Genomic DNA, 20133 nt, shown 5'->3' with positions numbered 1-20133 from the left:
AGTTCAGCCAGATTTCTCAATCTCGGCAAACGATATCAAGGATCCTTCAACCGAAGCTATTGCCCTTAGCGGGAAATTTTATTTTGAAGTTTGGTTGAAAGGTGGCTGAGAAATAGCAGACGAAGCTATTAGGAAAAATGAGGAAGAATCTCATACTGCTTTAGAAGAAGCAAGGAAAGTAGAAGAAGTCGTAGAACGTGAAAGACTTATAGGTATATCTATCGTGATTTAGCTTCGTAAATTCTTTTAGCTTCGTAATTAATGAACACTTATACTATGATGCAGCCGAACTTTCTCCTCCTCTGGAGCCATACGACCCTGAGGCTGATCCAGCCCTGAAGGGCGCTCTTGATGTAATTAGAATAGCTAATGAAGCTGTGAATAGGCTCCTGAAAGAAGTTGCTGATAAAGTATTAAAAGAAGATGATTAGACCTTGTTTATTAAAACACTTATAGAATTTTTTATATGCTGCTTTCTTATGTAAGAAACAATTGTCAACTATATGTATATCTGATGAAGTAATATATTTCTTTGTGGAGCGTGAAATCTTTGTACGTACCATTTTTGAGCCTCAGACGAAAAAACACTTTCCCTTCTTTTCATGCTTCATAAAGAAAAAAATCCCCTTTTTAGACTCGAAGGTCTTGCCATAGATCTTGCATAAGAATACCGCTACCGAAGGCATAGATATTGAATTGTTGATACATCCTTTCATAACTCTTTGTCGAAGAAAGACTTAAACTCATAGCATGTCTGAAGGAGCAATTTTCATTCTTTTTCCATTGTTTCGAATGATGTGAGATGATGAATGATGCGATGCTATGCAGTATATGATGTGATGATATGATGCGACATATGTTATTGCAGAAACGCTTCGTAAAAGTAAGACTCTGCATCCCCTTAGAAACGACTTTGGAGTCTCTTCACCTTTTACTTAGGTGGTATTTTAGCTCTGCATCCCCGTAGGAACAACTTTGGAGCTAAGCTCTGCATCCCCTTAGGAACGACTTTGGAGTTTCTTCACCTTTTACTTAGGTGGCATTTTAACTCTACATTCCCGTAGGAACAACTTTGGAGCTAAGCTCTTCATCCCCTTAGGAACGACTTTGGAGCTTCTTCACCTTTTACTTAGGTGGCATTTTAGCTCTGTATCCCCGTAGGAACAACTTTGGAGCTAAGCTATGCATCCCTTTAGGAATGACTTTGGAACTTCTTCATCTTTTCTATTACACTCCATGGTGTAACTCCAGATTTATACAATAGGTCGAAGGTTGTACCTTTTTATATTGTCTTTAGGGTAGAAACATAAAAGCAAGAGAAATAAAAACTACATTGAGTGTTTATGAAGCTTTCTTGATTGAGCCCCTGTGTTGCTTCAGTAAATGTGTCTCGACTCTGGTACAATGTTGTTGACTGTCCGAGCTTCAGACTCTTCGCATGTGTCGCGCTGTTGTTGAACTTGGCGGTGCCCTTCTAGCTGTTGATTATGAGATGAAGTTGGAGCCATGAGTGGTGGTGGTGGTAGGGCCCATGCAGTTGGGGAGTGGCTTGCCGAAGCTGCTGATACTGTGGGTTGTTGATTGCCCACATACTCAGGAATGAATGGAGAATAGCACGAAGTGGTATGCAGGACCTGCTTCAGCTGATTCTGACGTGCTTCGGCTTCAGCTATTTTCTTTTGCTTCTGTATCGTGACTTGACATGTCCTCGTTGTATGCCCCTTATCTTCCCCATGGAAAAGATAAAACAACCTTCTTGGTTGCGAGCTGAATCTTCCTCTGAAGCTTCTACCTCCTTTGCCTCTTGGGACTGGTGGCCTGAAGGAACTCTGTTGTGTTCCTGATGATTGACAGTTGTGCTGATGCCCTTGAGTATGACTTCCCCTGTCTTCACTTGGGTTAGGATTATGGATCGTCCTGACATGCCTTGGGTGGAGTCTTCCTCCGAAGCCCCTGGTCATCTTAGAGTATTTGTAGGCTTCTTCCCTTCTTTGCCGGAAGTCATTGTCGGCTCTGATATACTCGTCCATCTTCTGTAGAAGCTTCTCTAGAGTTTGTGGGGGCTTCCTGGCGAAATAATGTGCCGTTGTTCCTGGTCGAAGCCCCTTGATCATAGCTTCAATAACAATCTCATTTGGCACCGTAGCTCTGAGATATAGGAATCTTCGGACATACGCCTGCAAGTATTCCTCATGATCCTGTGTGTATTGGAATAGAGCTTGAGCAGTCACTGACTTCGTCTGGAAACCCTGGAAGCTGGTGACTAGCATATCCTTCAGCTTCTGTCATGACGTGATTGTTCCCGGTCGAAGACAAGAATACCACGTTTGAGCCACACTCCTGACTGCCATGACGAAGGACTTCGTCATGACGACAGTGTTGCCACCATATGATGATATGGTTGCCTCGTAGCTCATGAGGAACCGCTTCGGGTAGGAATGTCCGTCATACATGGGGAGTTGTGGCGGTTTGTATGAAGGTGGCCATGGGTAGCCTGCAACTCTACTGCTAGGGGAGAAGCATCATCAAAAGCAAAGTTACCATGATGGAAATCGTCATACCATACATCATCATAGCTTGGGCTTTCCTAACGAAGCTCTCTGTGATGTGGCCTTCGTCCTTGCTCGTCTTGTGTGATATGGCGCATCTTTTCGACAGCTTCATCAATCTTCTTCTGGAGTTCAGCTAGTTGAAGCATTTTCTCTTCTTCTCTCCACTTATTGCTGGATGGCCTCTAGGTATCTGATCTCTTGGTCTAGCTCCTCTTCCTATGGTGTTGGGCTAACGACCTTCCTTTTCTGGTTCTGGGCTTCTCTCAAAGGGATCCCTTGTTGGTTGATGTCCAGCGGTGCAAGGGCAGCCCCTGGCGCTATTGTCTTCTTCGGCGGCATGACGAAGGTGGTTGCTCGAGCTCCTGATGTTGAAGGTGGTCGTTTGAGTTCACCGGAGGTGGGCGCCAATGTTGGTCACTTGTTCTCAAATGCTTCGGCTTGTTTGAAGGTGCCGACACGAGAGCAATTACAACCTAGCATGAACAATACGGGGATACTGTTCATCTATTTATAGTCAACCATAAAGGTATGTACGCTATTACATTTATGCCCTCAACAATTACATACAGAGTTTACAAAATGTCACAAGGGTAACATCGCCATTTGAATTTAATAACTTGAGCAACACCTTCTCTTTGCATTGCCTCATTGCTTCGTCACGACGAAGTCTGCTTGATGAAGTGTGCTTCGTTGTACTTCTTTTCGTTATGTCAAAGCCACATTGTCTACCCGTTTCACCGTGATGAAGCTTTGCTCCGCTCCTCTTATGTTGTACCAAAGTTTTTCTGGTGATGAAGCTCATGTAATATTCAGTAGTACGCTAAAAGCAAATGATTAACCGTGTTTTTGAGCACCTTCGGAAGAGTAAGGCCCCAACAGAACTTTCATAGCCTAGGAAGCACAAATATGCTTCTACCTTGACCCCTACTTATCTCTTGTTAGGTTATGTATATGAGTCTTGTTTTTAACAATACAGTTGTTCTAAAATACGGGCAATTTTGTGCACCACCGATGAATACAATGGAGATGTGATGATATTCTATAACAAGATGGCTATAACAAATTAGAATATTATATAAGCTGGGATGTACAAATTTTGGACTTTCGGATCATATATTACTTGTAGTATGAGTAGTCTTGAGTCAAGTTTTTGGAACGAGACTGTAGGACAGAAGTACTGTATGTCAGATGAGATCAATTTACACATGATTTTTTGGCAGGATGTGAATCCTTGATTCTAACATTAGAAAACGGTGCTGCTCATTTCAGCTGACGTGATGCTCGGCGGCACCGAGGCAACGCTATAGGGCACGCAACGCGCGCTTAATGATCTAGTATATTCAAACGTGGTTTAACTCTAACCGATGCATGTGTCATGTGAGAGGAGGAACGATCTCAAAATTCAAACCAAAACAGAAGCTTAAATCAAAAGGCAGCGAGGCTGTCATGTGACTTTAGAATCCAAAACAAGTACCTCACTTCCAAAATAACTACATATATCACCACTCGAAGATTTATTTATTTTTAGTTTGAATAGATACATAAAAAATACTAGTACTCAGTACATAATATTTTTCTATTCAATTATAAACCATTTAGTCCTTTTTAATACATAGCCCTTTTTATGTACAGACAGACCTTATTTCTAGGTGTATATAAAAGTACTTAAAAATTAGAAAAACTTGTAATTTGGATCCCGTCTTGTTCATGGCGATTCGACGAGACGCCGCCAAATTACTTCCCGGCGCGCACACTCAAAAGGGCGGCAAAATTTTCCGCTCGTTCCCGCCGCTCTCCCGTCTCGCGTGTATAAAATCACAATTGCCACAGATGTCCTTACCTCTCTCCCAGTCACCGCCACCACAGCCGCCAGCAGTCCATCACCGGTTCCGTTCGAATGGGCCGCAAGGGACGCAAGGCTAGGGTTTCGCGCGACGCCGACGTCGACGGCAGCGAGGATGAGATGGCCGCCGCTCCTGCCGCCGCTGCGGGCAGGAGCCTCTACGAGGTAAGGCACCCCCGAAACCCTACCTGATATCACGATCGAAGTGCGTGGCGGAAGGTTGTGTGCAGGGCTGGGGTTGTGTGCGGCGCTCGAATCGTGTGCAGGCGGGATGTGTAGGGTTCAAAGGAGCGATTGCCCTTTTTTTGCTTGTCCGGTTAGATAGGTGAGCCATTGCCACTTTTGCTTGTCCGGCTAGATGGCTTCAGATTAGTTTGCCTGGTGTTAGTGTTTGGGTTATGATTGCTGGTGAAATTGGTTGATGTCTTTGGATATGCTTGTGGTGGTGAGTGCATGTAAGAAGAGCATAGGGAACTGGGACAGTAGCGTTTGCTTAAAAAGGCAAGTGTTCTTGTGCTTGCTTTTATTGGTTGTGCATTTTGATATGGTACATATGTCTCCTGATTCTGTGGGTTGCTGCTTTGACGCGTGAAAATGAATCAAATCCTACAATTGTGACTGCCAAATTGAAATGAATGCTCAAACATTCTGGATTTGCCAGTCACTGAATGATTACAGTTCACATTCATGTCCAGGCAAGTTGAGGGAGTGTCAGAAGAGAATTAATATGTTTGATCACTGAATTTTATCCTATCAATTTTGGCATGCCTTTGTTGACTCTGTTGTAGCATGATTGTCCTGGACATGTATCTGCTATGCTTCTCTAGTGCAAGGATTAAGGAACACATACTGCTTTATTTGTTTATTTACTCAATAAATGCTACTCCCTCCATCCACATGATTTAGCATTTTAGGTTTGTCCTAAGTCAATAATTGTCAACTTTGACCGGTTATATCGAATGTTTCATAAGATTTTACAATATAAAAGTAAAATTACTAGATTCTTAACGGCTTGAACTACCATAATATGTAATTCTTTTAGTTTACAATAATTTAATCTTATATTGTTAGTCAAAGTTAAAATATTTTGACTAGGACAAACCCAAAATGACTAAATCATGTGGACGGAGGGAGTACAAAGTTTTGGAATGATTAAATGTCTACAGATCAATGTGATTTGTTTGTTTATTTACTCAATAATTGCTACAATTAAATGTGTGCAGATCACTGTGTTGATGCCTATACTCCTATGCTGATTCAGTAAATCAGCGATGATTACCTTTTTATGTTTATGCAATAGGCGATTTTTTTTGTAGTTCTGTGATTCAGTAAATCATGTGGCATCTATTCTAGTTTTTTTGGCCTATGCTGGCACTGTTGAACTGTAGTGAATCAGTGCTTACTACTTTGATCTCACTTGATGAAACTAAACATTAAAGTCTGTTAAAAATCTGCTTTGGAAAGGTCTGGAGCAACTCTTATTTGCTGGAAATTCTTTGGCTCCTTATTTAAGGTGTATTCACAAACAGGTCATGTAAATAACCACAGATGAGACAACTGTTCTAAGCATGTTATCACTAATTGCTTTCATGTTCTTTCAAGATCACAATTAATTAATGTAATGTCTTGTTTCTTTCATCATTTGAAGATCTTGGGAGTTGAGAAGACTGCTTCACAACAAGAAATAAAGAAGGCATATCACAAATTGGCTCTGCGCCTCCATCCAGATAAGAATCCTGGGGATGAGGTAGGATCTCAAGCACAAAGCATTATTTTTTTCCACTCGTTTAGTGCAATGTATCTCAAATATAATGTTCTGTGCTACCAGGAAGCCAAAGAGAAGTTTCAGCAGCTGCAGAAGGTTATATCCATTCTTGGAGATGCAGAGAAAAGAGCTTTATATGATGAGACTGGCATTACTGATGATGATGTGGGCACCTCATTTGTAGCACTCCAGTTCTACCTTTAAGATTCAAGCAATATTTTTCTGAATCTTCCTTTACATCTTAGGCACTGGTGGGAGAAGCTGCAAATGATCTTCAGGAGTACTTCAGAACAATGTACAAGAAGGTATGTTTTCTTCTATGTCAATTGCAGGCTAATGCTGTCTATTAGTTTACAATGGGCTGTTTTTAGGAAAACACAGTGGGGAAAAGCCTGCTGTGGCACAATACTACCTTCTTCTGGCTCTCGTTCAGATGTATAGCTGGAATGACATTTTCTTAGGGGCATATATAGAAGTACTTAACTTTATTTTTAATTTTTGTCCCAGGTCACTGAGGCTGACATTGAAGAATTTGAAGCTAAATACAGAGGGTCAGATTCTGAGAAAACGGACTTGAAGGAACTCTACACAAAATATAAGGGCAACATGAACAGGTGATTTCTGTGTTAGAGTGGCTGGAAACCCTAACCCTAAACAGGCTGGGCTGTTGTATATATATTAGAGACATAAATACATGGGTTGGACCAAAGCCCATTACAAGAGCAAACACACAATTAATCTAACACTTTGAATTTTAATTTCCTTTTATGTTTGATCAAAAATGTAAACTGAAAGTTGTGAAGTGGTCCAACAGGCTTGTTTTAATTTTCTACAATGACATTCTTCCCATCTATCCAGGCTTTTCTGCACAATGATTTGCTCAGAACCAAAGCTTGATTCCCACCGCTTCAAGGATATAATCGATGGGGCGATTGCTGAAGGTATAACACATGGTTGCAGTTACTGCTGTTAGTTTCATTCATTCAGTAGTGCCAGCTAAGTGCCCTGGTTATGCATGTTTAGTTGTCTACGGAACCTGTTCACTGAAATATCCACTTCTGAAAGCACTTGCCATTCCTTCCAATACCAGGTGAGCTGAAGTCAACTAAGGCGTATGAGAAATGGTCTAAAAAGATTTCGGAGATGGAGCCACCAACAAATCCATTAGAGAGGAGAGCGAAGTAAGTTTTTGCCTCCCCATCCCCTCCCTCCACACAGAACGCTCACCTGTCATTTGTTTCCTTTTGGTGTTATACATTCTACTGCCATTTGCTTGTTTCCAACTGATTGTTGTTTTGAACCCCATGGCAGGAGTAGGAAGAAAAGTGAGGAGAACGATCTGATCCTGGCCATCTCACAGCGCAGGGCTGAGCGGAAAAACCAGTTCAACTCCATCCTCTCGAACATCATGTCCAAGTGTGATTCCAAGGCAAGCAGTTCTGAGCCCACAGAAGAGGAGTTTGAGCTGGCGCGACAGAGGCTGGAGAGCAAAATGGCCAAGAGGCGCAAATGATGCCTGCTGCCAGCCTTCTTTCCCTATGCGTCTATGCCGAACATCGTCTTAAGCTTTGGGTGTGATCTGATTTTACCAGCACGCAAGTGATGGTTGTGAGAGCTAGCTTGAGCGTGTCAGGATCTGTATCATATCTCGTGTCCTCTGGGACAGTAGGTCGTGTGGTTATCGCCTTGCCGAGAGGGAAGCTTTCTCTGAACTTCAATACCATGGATACGTGGGTAATGGCTATGCAGTTGTAGTTTAGTGTGTGTGTGGTTATATATATAATGTAATCGTGCCAGCAGCTATCCGATTATGTTCTTTGAAGAAAGCTGTAGTGCCCTCCAGGCCTCGAGGATGCAAGTGTTGAAGGGCGGACAACAGGCGGGCTGTGGCTTATAATCCAGTCCTCACGAGGTGTAATTGCCATTAATGTCGAGGTTTACAACAGCATCAAGTCCTGCAAGTACCGATGCAAATACCATCACCATGTTTATCATTTACAAGTGTAAGAGCTTTCCATTTGAATAACGCTCTAGAGTCAGAGACTCGCCGCTGTTGGCTTTTTGACTAGAGCAAAAACGGTGCTCAAGGCAATGGCCATCGTTGCTGCTGAAATCGCAGAAAGTGAAGCTGGCATATGATTAGAGATGTCAATGGGAAATTTTCCACCCTTTATAGTATCCTATCATGTTTGATCTATCTCAATATCTATCATGGTTGTAAAACTCATTCCATACCTCGTCTGGGTTTTGGATTTCTGTTGTAGACTTGTTCTCAAATATTATGAGTTAAAAACAAGGCAACATAAACGTTAATGGTTAAATACATTCGTCCTTCGAAGCATTATCTCCCTTAAAATATAATGATTTTTAGATGGTCATAAAAGACATTTTTTCATCATCTCAATACATAATGAAAAGCAGGATCATATGACATATAAATAAAACATGAATAATCATATGATATCATTAGACTATTTTATATTCTTATTATATAATCATGAATAAACATCAATAATATTGAATTATATTTGTATCTTCGGCTTGACAGAATGCGAGAATCCAAGTGTGACGTGCGAGTGAATACATGTCAGCGTGAATAGTACGGTGCTACTGTGCATCTATTTATAGCCACAGGACGCGGCCTGTGTAAAGTTACATCCATGCACTTGACATTTACTATTGACTAAGAGATAATCTATCGATGACTAGACAGCTTTTTCCCCTTTAAGTCGGTTTCATTCTTCACCGCTAAGCCGAAGCTTCTCCATATGTGGCTTCGGAACCGGTTCATCCTTCTCCCAGACCTGCGCTTTTCATATCGTATACACCTTCATCCCAAGGCCGAAGGTCCCTATGAATATATTATACTTGGAAAACATGTTAGTCGTGTTTTTGAGGATCTTCGGAAGTTGAAAGCCCCCAACAGTAGACCCTCGCAGTATTAATTTGTTCTTGTAATAACGAATTTAGACTGCGACGTGAACGAAGGCCTTAATCCGAAGGTCCGAAAAAAACACCTTGCCTTCGCTGGAATAGCGAAAGTCGATGACAAATGGGGCCCGCCTAGGCGTATAAATAGGAACCCACAACGACAGCATTTGATATGCCATTTCTACTGTTTGCGTTATTTTCTCACATTTTTAACTCTTGCTTACCAGTCCTCGCCTGATTTTCGAGCTTCGGTTTAAAGACAAGTGCTTGCTCCATGTCTGAGGAGAAGAAGATGACTGAGGAAAAGAAGCTGTATGAGGAGAAGAAAGTTGTGGATCCTTTTATTGCTGGATTTTATGAATCTATGGCAAAAACGAATATAGAGAAAATTACCAAGGAGATAATGGATGATTTGTCTGAAGATTCTGATGATAGTGATGATTATGATGTGGAAAGTGGAGATGAAGATTCTGAGGATCGGCCCTGACGGCCAAGCCATACCATCTTCGGAAAATGGACCATTAAACAAAGTCATATTGACACCATGAGAGTAAGATACTTTCGCGACATGTCTATTGTGAGGGTTGGAGGAGACAACACCGCCCCTGCTCCTGAGGAAAATGAAGTTGTTGTTTACCGAAGCTTTTTGAAGGCAGTCCTTCGATTCCCGTTGAGCAAATTTGTGGTTGAAGTGCTGAAGATATTACAGGTCTTTCTTCATCAGATTACTCCCGAAGCTGTAATTAGGATGGGGATATTTGTTTGGGTTGTAAGAAGCCAAGGGCTGGAGCCGAGCGCAAAGTGCTTCTGCAATATGCACGAGCTATTGTATGAGACGAAGGCTACTGGCAAAGAACAGTACCACAACAACTTTGGTTGTTATGGATTCATTGCTCGTCCCAATGTAAGCTACCCAGTTCCAACATTTTGGAAGAGGTGGCCCGGGGCCTGGATAGAGGAATGGTTTTATGTTAAGAATAATCTGATTCAAAGGGAGGATATTAAGGAAATTATCCAGCGCCCCATCTGGTCTCGCTTCAGCCTTCGAAGGCCGAAGGTGACGATCGAACATAATGATGAAGCATGCCAAAAGGCTTTCAGCAATGTTTGTGCTTTCATCGGCACAAGAGACTTAATCCAAGGACACATAGCCTATAGAGTGTGGCCACTTGTAGATAGCTAGGAGATGCCGAAGGATACTGCTACCGGGTCCGTCGAAGGTGGATTAGTTCGATTAAAGTATACCTTCAGATTCAGGGACCGGTTTGACGAGCCAAATGACGATTGACTGAAAAGTATTGAGGCTATTAGCGACGAGCTACTTGGGACATATAACAGAGCCGAAGATGATGCTTTATCCTCGGCCTTCGGGGGTCGGGGCAAGAAAAGATTGAACAGGGTGTTTGACGCAATTGGCTTCATATACCCTGATTATTGCTACCCATTGCGAAGGCAAGGAAAAAAGAGAATAACTGTCGCTTCGGCCACCACTGCTGTGCCGAAGGGCAAAAAAATGAAGGTTCTGACCCACCGGCCACGATATATTGAACCGGTCGTAGTGCCCGAATTTGGTGAAGGGACCTACTCCACTGCCGAAGCAAAATAAGCTGCTCCCGCCACTCGGAGCGCTGAAGGATTGATTGTAGTGCCGAAGGTTCCTACAATCAGGCCAGCTGAAGCCAAAGATGATACGACCAAAGAGCAAGAATTAGAAAAAACAGTGATGATGCCAAAAATTCTGAGCCCACCGGCAAAGGTAGAATTGCCGAAGGTGATAAAGGCTCCTGCCACAACTCCCAAGAGAAGGAGGATGGCCAGCGTGCTAGACGCTGTCATGGAGACCACAAAAGCCTTGACCCCTGCTCCTTCGAAGAAAGTTGCCGAGGCTGCCACAACCCAGGCCGAAGCCGAAGCTGGGCCTTCAGTGCCCATTGAGACGAAGCCTGCCGTGCCTGAGGATAAGGCTGAGCAACAAACTCCGGATACCAGTATGACAGAGGGGCAGGTCGTGACAGAAAAAGCTAAAGCTCCTGCTCCCGAAGCTTCGTCCGAAGATGTTAATTACATTATTCGACATGCTTCAGGGAAAAGATTATTCAAAGAAGAAATCTTAGAAGCCAAACATTACGCCTGGAAACTGAAATATCCGGAGGGAGCCTTGGTGTTTAATGGTACAGATGAAGATGATTTCTTGTACTGTCTCCCAGACAACAAAGAGATATCTGTCTGTCGGGATTTCCGAAGCTCGAGATAGGCCTTTCCGCCATGTCGAAGAATGATCTTGCGGATAGCCTTGCATACAACAACCTGAAGGTACAGAATTTGAAAACTTAAAGTTTAAGAATTTGGGAATAAAGCTTTTATTCTCATGCTAAACCTTTATCCTTCTTTTTTGCAGGGCTTAATTCTGAGCAATTCCCTGAGGGCTCAAAAGAATGTGGAGGATGAAAGCTGCACGATAGCTCTTGGCAACCTTCGATCAGAGGTGATTCAACTGAGAAACGAAGCCCTGGAGAAGGACAAAATTCTAATTTCATTGGTGAGCAAAGTGAAGGAAGATGAGACGAGATACAACGCCCAGGCCAAAGCTCATAAAGCTGAGGTTGAAGACCATCGGAAACAACTTGCCGAAGCCAACGAAAATTGTGCGATCGCAAAGGCTAGCCAGGAAATTAGTGAATGGTGGAAGACCAAGTTAGAGAAAAATATTGAGGAGCTTCAGGAATCCAAGGAAAGATGTTTTGAAAAATCCTTGGATTGCATGAAGAAACAAAAAACTAGCTTTTCCAAAGTGGGAGCTTATTCCTCTGAGGAAAATTTTATTCGAGGCGACCCCGAGGGCGTCATTGAATGGATAAGTGGGATGCTGAAGCTTTCGAGGAAATCCTGAGTGATCACGGGGATATTTGTGCTTTCTCCGGCGCTCAAGGAATCGCAGCTATTCTGGAGAAGGCTGGGTGTGATCACGTCAAGGCTATAGCTCAGGCCGAAGCCGCCTTCTCTATAGACGACACAAAAGACCCTTCAGTCGAAGCGACTTTGGTGGGCGGAAAGTTTAATCCTGATGTCTGGGTGCACGGTGGCCGAGAATTGGCCAACGAAATTATAAAGAAGAATGAAAAAGACACTCATGACGCCTGAAAAGAAGCTAGGCTAGCTGAAGAAGCTGCTGAGCGCGAAAGGCGCATAGGTATTGTTTTTGAATTGTAGCTTCAGTACTTACTTTGTTACTTCAAACTAATAGTTTATCTTACTACAGCTGAACGGTTGCCACTGCCGGAGCCGTACAACCCCCTGGCTGATCCGAAGATGAAGGAAGCCCTGGATATAATAGGCATTGCTAACTCCATTATCGACGAAGTCGTCGATAAACTATTGAACGAAGCCGCAAAAAAATTCTTAGTGAAGAAGAGACTTTATTGTAATAATACTTTTGTAATGTTTGATGTATGGAACAATTAGTGGGACATGTAAATTACTGTAATATATCTTTACGATGCATGAAATTTATGCACATACCGTTTTTGAGCCTTCGGCGAAAAATACCTTCCCTTCTTTTCATGATTCGTAAAGAAAGAAGCCCCTTCCATGGCAAGTCTGATAAAACTGTATTTCCTGAAGTTTACTTCGTGCCTCAGCACATTTTCATTTTGACAAAGTATTTGCCGAAGTTTTGCTTCGTATCCAATCTTCGTGCCATTGATGCGATATGATGTATGATGTAATGTTATGCGAAATGATATGATGACATGATGCAAAATGATGACGATGACGAAGACACACACGTGCGCGCCCACACTGGAATACACAAGACTCTGCATCCCCTTAGGAACGTCTTTTGAGTCTTTAAGCTCTGCATGCCCTTAGGAACGACTTTTGAGCTTCTTCACCTTCTATTTCGGTGGTATTTAAGTTCTGCATCCCCTTAGGAACGACTTGACTTTTGAGCTTCTTCACCATCTATTTCGGTGGTATTTGGCTCTGCATCCCCTTAGGAACGACTTTTGAGCAGAAAACTTACGCTGCGCTCCCTTAGGAACGACTTTTGCAGCTTCAAATCATATATTTTTGGCTCTGCATTCCCTTAGGAACGACTTTTGAGCAGACAACTTACACTGCGCTCCCTTAGGAACGACTTTTTAAGCTTCAGATCATAATTTTTGGCTCTGCATTCCCTTAGGAATGACTTTTGAGCTTCGGAATTTACTTCGTTTCCTTAAAGACGTCTTTCGAGCTTTGGAAGTCTGTGAGGAAGGTATATTTTACTCTGATACATGCACAATTATTACAAGAGATTGAAATTAAGTTCTTCATTACTTGTTTCTCGTAGAAAAATAAAATGCAATAAAAGATAAAGGTACATCAAAAGTAGGATATTCCTCAGTATATATGTTTCGATTCTGGTACAACGCTATTGACTGTACGAGCTTTGGACTCCTCCCTGAAGTCGCGTTGTTGTTGGGTGTGCTGGTGCCCTTCTGGCTGCTGGCTTCGGGTGTGAGTAGGTGGCAATGGTGGTGGTAATGAGAGCTGGGGCTAGGAAGCTTGTGAATGACTTGCCGAAGCAACAGAAGCTGCAGGTTGATTACCCACGTATTCTTGTATATAGGGAGAGTAGCACGAAGCAGTATGTAAGACCTGCTTTTCGGCTGATTCTGCCGTGCTTCTGCTTCGGCAATCTCCTTCTGCTTCTGAATGGTGACCTGGCATGTTCTTGTAGTGTGGCCCTTGTCTTCACCACAAAATAAGCAATAGAGCTTTCTGGGCTGATCTCCATACCTTCCTCCGAAGCCCCTGTCGCCTCTGCCCCTTGGGGCTGGTGGCCTGAAAGAGCTTTGTTGTTGCCCTGAGGATTGTGGGCTATGCTGTGGCCTTTGAAGCTGGCTTCCTCTGTCATCACTCTGGCTGGAGTTGTGGATTCATCTGACATGCCTAGAGTAGATTCTTCCTCCGAAGCCCCTAGTCATCTCAGAAAACATATAAGCTTCTTCCCTTCTCTGGCAGAAATCATTATCAGCCCGGATGTACTCATCCATCTTCTGAAGAAGCTTCTCCAGGGTCTAAGGGGGTTTCCTGGCAAAGTATTGAGCCGTAGGTCCTAGCCGAAGCCCTTTGATCATGGCCTCAATGACAATTTCATTGGGCACTGTGGGCGCTTGTGCTTTCAAACGCAAGAACCTTCGGACATACGCCTGGAGGTATTCTTCGTGGTCTTGCGTGCACTGGAACAAAGCTTGAGCAGTAACCGGCTTCGTCTGGAACCCTTGGAAACTGGTGATTAGCATGTCCTTCAGCTTCTGCCATGATGTGATTGTTCCTGGCCGGAGAGAGGAGTACTAGGTTTGTGCGACATTCTTGACTGCCATGACGAAGGATTTCGCCATGACTGTAGTGTTGCCCCCATATGAAGATATGGTTGCTTCGTAACTCATCAGAAACTGCTTCAAATCTGAGTGCCCATCATACATGGGGAGCTGGGGTGGCTTGTATGGTGGGGGCCATGGGGTAGCCTGCAGTTCTGCTGACAGAGGAGAAGCATCATCAAAAGCAAAATTCCCATGATGGAAATCATCATACCATTCATCATCATCGTAGGAATTGTCCTGACGAAGCTCTCTGCGTTGAGGTCTTCGGTCCTAGTCATCTTGAGTGAGATGACACATTTCCTCAGCAGCCTCATCGATCTTCTTCTGTAGATCGGAAAGACGAAGCATCTTCTCCTTCTTCCTCTGGACCTATTGATGGATGGTTTCGAGGTCCCTTATTTCTTGGTCCAACTCCTCCTCCTGAGGCGGTGAACTTGTAGCCTTCCTTTTTTGGCTTCTAGCTTCACGCAGTGTTTCTCGATTGACGTCCAGTGGCTGCAATGCAGCCCCCAGCGTTGAAGCTTTCTTCGGCGGCATGACGAAGGTCACAGCTTGCCGAAGGTGGTCGAATGAGTTCACCGGAGGTGGGCGCCAATGTTGTAGACTTGTTCTCAAATGCTATGAATTAAGAACAAGGCAACACAAACGTTAATGGTTAAAGACCTTCGTCCTTCAAAGCATCATCTCCCTTAGGATATAATGGTCTTCAGATGAAGGTCATACCTTCATCATCTGAATACATAATGAAAAGAAGGATCATATGACACATAAATAAAACATGAATAATCATATGATATCATTAGACTATTTTATACTCTCATTATATAATCATGAATAAACATCAACAATATTGAATTATATTTGTACCTTCGGCTTGACAGAAGGCGAGAATCCAAGTGTGACATGCGAGTGAATACAAGTCAGTGTAAACAGTATGGTGCTACTGTTCATCTATTTATAGGCACAGGACGCAGCCTGTGTAAAGTTACATCCATGCCCTTGACATTTACTATTGACTAAGGGATAATCTATCAAGGACTAGACAACCTTTTCCCCTTTAAGTCGGTTTCATTCTTCACCGCTAAGCCAAAGCTTCTCCATATGTGGCTTCGGAACAGGTTCATCCTTCTCCCAGACCTGCACTTTTCATATCGTATACACCTTCATCCCAAGGCCGAAGGTCCCTGTGAATATATTATACATGGAAAATATGTTAGTCGTGTTTTTGAGGACCTTCGGAAGATGAAGGCCTCCAACAGTTTCCATCCCCAATTAAGAGCTAACAAGGTACTAACAGCTAGCACAAACTATCCAGATTTCAGACATCACCACATCGACAAGCACTCATCCAAGAACCATGATCCATTCATCCATCCAGAAAAGAAATCAGTTGGAACCAATAGAAGAAATGGGGAAATGGAGTCTGCTCACCTTCCTTGGTGACCATTCGAGATCGTTGGCACTTGAGAATCCCAACAGAAGAAATGGGGAAATGGAGTCTGATCACCTTCCTTGGTGACCATCTGAGTTCGTTGGCGCTTGAGAATCCATGGTCGTCACCATTGTCCTAGGCTCCTAGCAGTCGGTGGTGTTCCTCGTCGCTAGTGAAGTCGCCAGTGTGCAGTGCCAGCTGATAGTCGCCTAGAGGGGGGGTGAATAGGGCGAAACTGAAATTTACAAATATAAACACAACTACAAGCCGGGTTAGCGTTAGAAATAAAACCGAGTCCGCGAGAGGGTGTAAAACAAATCTCAAGCAAATAAAAAGTGAGACACACGGATTTGTTTTACCGAGGTTCGGTTCTCGCAAACCTACTCCCCGTTGAGGAGGCCACAAAGGCCGGGTCTCTTTCAACCCTTCCCTCTCTCAAACGGTCCCTCGGACCGAGTGAGCTTCTCTTCTCAAATTACTTGGGAATCAAACTTCCCGCAAGGACTACCACACAATTGGTGTCTCTTGCCTCAATTACAAGTGAGTGTTTGATCACAAGAAATAATGCGAAAGAAAAGAAGCGATCCAAGCGCAAGAGCTCAAATGAACACTACAAATCACTCTCTTTAGTCACTAAGGCTTTGTATGGAGTTGGGAGAGGATTTGATCTCTTTTGGTGTGCTTTGCAATGAATGCTTGCTCTTGTATAGTGGTTGGAAGCTGGAAAACTTGGATGCAATGAATGGTGGGGTGGTTGGGGTATTTATAGCCCCAACCACCAAACTAGCCGTTTGGTGAGGCTGTCTGTTCGATGGCACACCGGACAGTCCGGTGCACACCGGACATGTCCGGTGCGACAGCCACGTCACCAAAAACCGTTGGGGTCGACCGTTTGAGCTCTGACTTCTGGGCCCGCCTGGATGTCCGGTGGCGCACCGGACATGCACTGTAGATTGTCCGGTGCGCCAGCATGGGCGTGCCTGACCTCTGCGCGCGCAGCGCGCACATTTAATGCGTCGCAGGTAGCCGTTGGCGCCAAAATAGCCGTTGCCCCGCCGTTACACCGGACAGTCCGGTGTACACCGGACAGTCCGGTGAATTTTAGCGGAGCAGCTGAAGTGAAAACCCGAGGCTGGCGAGTTCCGGAGGCCGCTCTTCCTTGGAGCACCGGACATGTCCGGTGTACACCGGACAGTCCGGTGAATTATAGCGGAGTTGCCTCTGGAAATTCCCGAAGGTGAGCAGTTCGAAGTTGGAGTCCTCTGGTGCACCGGACATGTCCGGTGGAACACCGGACAGTCCGGTGCGCCAGACCAGAGGTGCCTTCGGTTGTCCCTTTGCTCTTTGGTTGAACCCAATACTTGGTCTTTTTATTGGCTAAGTGTGAACCTTTGGCACCTGTATAACTTATACACTAGAGCAAACTAGTTAGTCCAATTATTTGTGTTGGGCAATTCAACCACCAAAATTATTTAGGAACTAGGTGTAAGCCTAATTCCCTTTCAATCTCCCCCTTTTTGGTGATTGATGCCAACACAAACCAAAGCAAATATAGAAGTACATAATTGAACTAGTTTGCATAATGTAAGTGCAAAGGTTGCTTGGAATTGAGCCAATATATATACTTACAAGATATGCATGGATCGTTTCTTTCTTATTTAACATTTTGGACCACGCTTGCACCATAAGTTTTGTTTTTGCAAATTCTTTTGTAAAACCTTTTCAATGTTCTTTTGCAAATAGTCAAGGGTAGATGAATAAGATTTTGCAAAACATTTTCAAGATTTGAAATTCTCTCCCCCTGTTTCAAATGCTTTTCCTTTGACTAAACAAAACTCCCCCTAAATGAGATCCTCCTCTTAGTGTTCAAGAGGGTTTTGATAAATCATTTTTGAAGTACTGCTTTCTCCCCCTTTTGAACATAATAGGATAACAATTGAAAATACTCTTTTGAGAGACTAAGTTTTTGAAATTGGTGGTGGTGCGGTCCTGTTGCTTTGGGCTCATACTCTCTCCCCCTTTGGCATGAATCACCAAAAACGGAATCATTAGAGCCCTTGAAGGACTTTCTTCCCCTTTGGTCATAAATAAATGAGTTAAGATTATACCAAAGACGAAGTGGCGGCGAGGGATGAGTTATGGAGTGGAAGCCTTTGTCTTCGCCGAAGACTCCAATTCCCTTTCAATACACCTATGACTTGGTTTCAAATGAACTTGAAAACACATTAGTCATAGCATATGAAAGAGACATGATCAAAGGTATACAAATGAGCTATGTGTGCAATCTAGCAAAAGAAATTGCGTGAATCAAGGATATTGAGCTCATGCCTAAGTTTGTTAAAAGTTTGTTCATCAAGAGGCTTGGTAAAGATATCGGCTAATTGATCTTTAATATTAATGTAAGAAATCTCGATATCTCCCTTTTGTTGGTGATCCCTAAGAAAATGATACCGAATGGCTATGTGTTTAGTGCGGCTATGCTCGACGGGATTATCCGCCATCTTAATTGCACTCTCATTATCACATAGCAAAGGGACTTTGGTTAATTTGTAACCGTAGTCCCGCAGGGTTTGCCTCATCCAAAGCAATTGCGCGCAACAATGGCCTGTGGCAATGTACTCGGCTTCGGCGGTGGAAAGAGCGACCGAATTTTGCTTCTTTGAAGCCCAAGACACCAAGGATCTTCCCAAGAACTGGCAAGTCCCCGATGTGCTCTTCCTATTGATTTTGCACCCCGCCCAATCGGCATCTGAACCAATCAAATCAAATGTGGATCCCCGAGGGTACCAAAGCCCAAACTTAGGAGTGTAAGCCAAATATCTCAAGATTCGTTTTACGGCCGTAAGGTGAGCTTCCTTAGGGTCGGCTTGGAATCTTGCAAACATGCATACGGAAAGCATAATATCCGGTCGAGATGCACATAAGTAGAGTAAAGAACCTATCATCGACCAGTATACCTTTTGATCCACGGACTTACCTCCCGTGTCGAGGTCGAGATGCCCATTGGTTCCCATGGGTGTCTTGATGGGCTTGGCATCCTTCATCCCAAACTTGCTGAGAATATCTTGAGTATACTTCGTTTGGCTTAGGAAGGTGCCCTCTTGGAGTTGCTTCACTTGAAATCCTAAGAAGTACTTCAACTCCCCCATCATAGACATCTCGAACTTTTGTGTCATGATCCTACTAAATTCTTCACATGTAGACTCGTTAGTAGACCCAAATATGATATCATCAACATAAATTTGGCATACAAACAAGTCATTTTCAAGAGCTTTAGTGAATAAAGTAGGATCGGCCTTTCCGACTTTGAAGCCATTAGCAATAAGGAAATCTCTAAGGCATTCATACCATGCTCTTGGGGCTTGCTTGAGCCCATAAAGCGCCTTAGAGAGCTTATAGACATGGTTAGGATACTCACTGTCTTCAAAGCCGGGAGGTTGCTCAACATAGACCTCTTCCTTGATTGGTCCATTGAGGAAGGCGCTTTTCACGTCCATTTGATAAAGCTTAAAGCCATGGTAAGTAGCATAGGCCAATAATATGCGAATTGCCTCAAGCCTAGCTACGGGTGCATAGGTTTCATCGAAATCCAAACCTTCGACTTGGGAGTATCCCTTGGCCACAAGTCGAGCTTTGTTCCTTGTCACCACACCATGCTCGTCTTGCTTGTTGCGGAAGACCCATTTGGTTCCTACAACATTTTGGTTAGGACGTGGAACTAAATGCCATACCTCATTCCTAGTGAAGTTGTTGAGCTCCTCTTGCATTGCTACCACCCAATCCGAATCTTGGAGTGCTTCCTCTACCCTGTGCGGCTCAATAGAGGAAACAAAAGAGTAATGCTCACAAAAATGTGCAACACGAGATCTAGTGGTTACCCCCTTATGAATGTCGCCGAGGATGGTGTCGACGGGGTGATCTCGTTGGATTGCTTGGTGGACTCTTGGGTGTGGCGGCCTTTGCTCTTCATCCTCCTTGTCTTGATCATTTGCATCTCCCCCTTGATCATTGCTGTCATCTTGAGGTGGCTCATTTGCTTGATCTTTTACTTCATCAACTTGAGCTTCATCCTCATTTTGAGTTGGTGGAGATGCTTGAGTGGAGGAGGATGGTTGATCTTGTGCATTTGGAGGCTCTTCGGATTCCTTAGGACACACATCCCCAATGGACATGTTCCTTAGCGCGATGCACGGAGCCTCTTCAATACCTATCTCATCAAGATCAACTTGCTCTACTTGAGAGCC

The 20133-nt window shown here is 43.6% G+C and overlaps 1 protein-coding gene across 1 annotated transcript; it reads left to right on the top strand.

Annotated features, from left to right (window-relative positions):
* The first annotated feature begins 4407 nt into the window (after window positions 1-4407).
* On the top strand, window positions 4408-8153 carry LOC100284400 (chaperone protein dnaJ 6). The gene is made up of 8 exons (NM_001157295.1): window positions 4408-4560; window positions 6044-6142; window positions 6224-6325; window positions 6406-6465; window positions 6668-6774; window positions 7019-7101; window positions 7251-7341; window positions 7472-8153. The coding sequence occupies exons 1-8, from the start codon at window positions 4450-4452 to the stop codon at window positions 7671-7673; spliced, it is 855 nt and encodes a 284-aa protein (NP_001150767.1). The 5' UTR covers window positions 4408-4449; the 3' UTR covers window positions 7674-8153.
* The last annotated feature ends 11980 nt before the right edge of the window (window positions 8154-20133 follow it).

This window comes from Zea mays, chromosome 5, assembly GCF_902167145.1.
Source record: "Zea mays cultivar B73 chromosome 5, Zm-B73-REFERENCE-NAM-5.0, whole genome shotgun sequence".
Taxonomy (NCBI): domain Eukaryota; kingdom Viridiplantae; phylum Streptophyta; class Magnoliopsida; order Poales; family Poaceae; genus Zea; species Zea mays.
This window is presented reverse-complemented; position numbering and strand designations above follow the sequence as displayed.

Coding starts and splice junctions, on each gene's coding strand:
- LOC100284400 (NM_001157295.1), top strand. CDS start 4,450: ATGGGCCGCAAGGGACGCAAGGCTAGGGTTTCGCGCGACGCCGACGTC. Junction 4,561..6,043: donor CGGGCAGGAGCCTCTACGAG/GTAAGGCACCCC, acceptor CATCATTTGAAG/ATCTTGGGAGTTGAGAAGAC. Junction 6,143..6,223: donor ATAAGAATCCTGGGGATGAG/GTAGGATCTCAA, acceptor CTGTGCTACCAG/GAAGCCAAAGAGAAGTTTCA.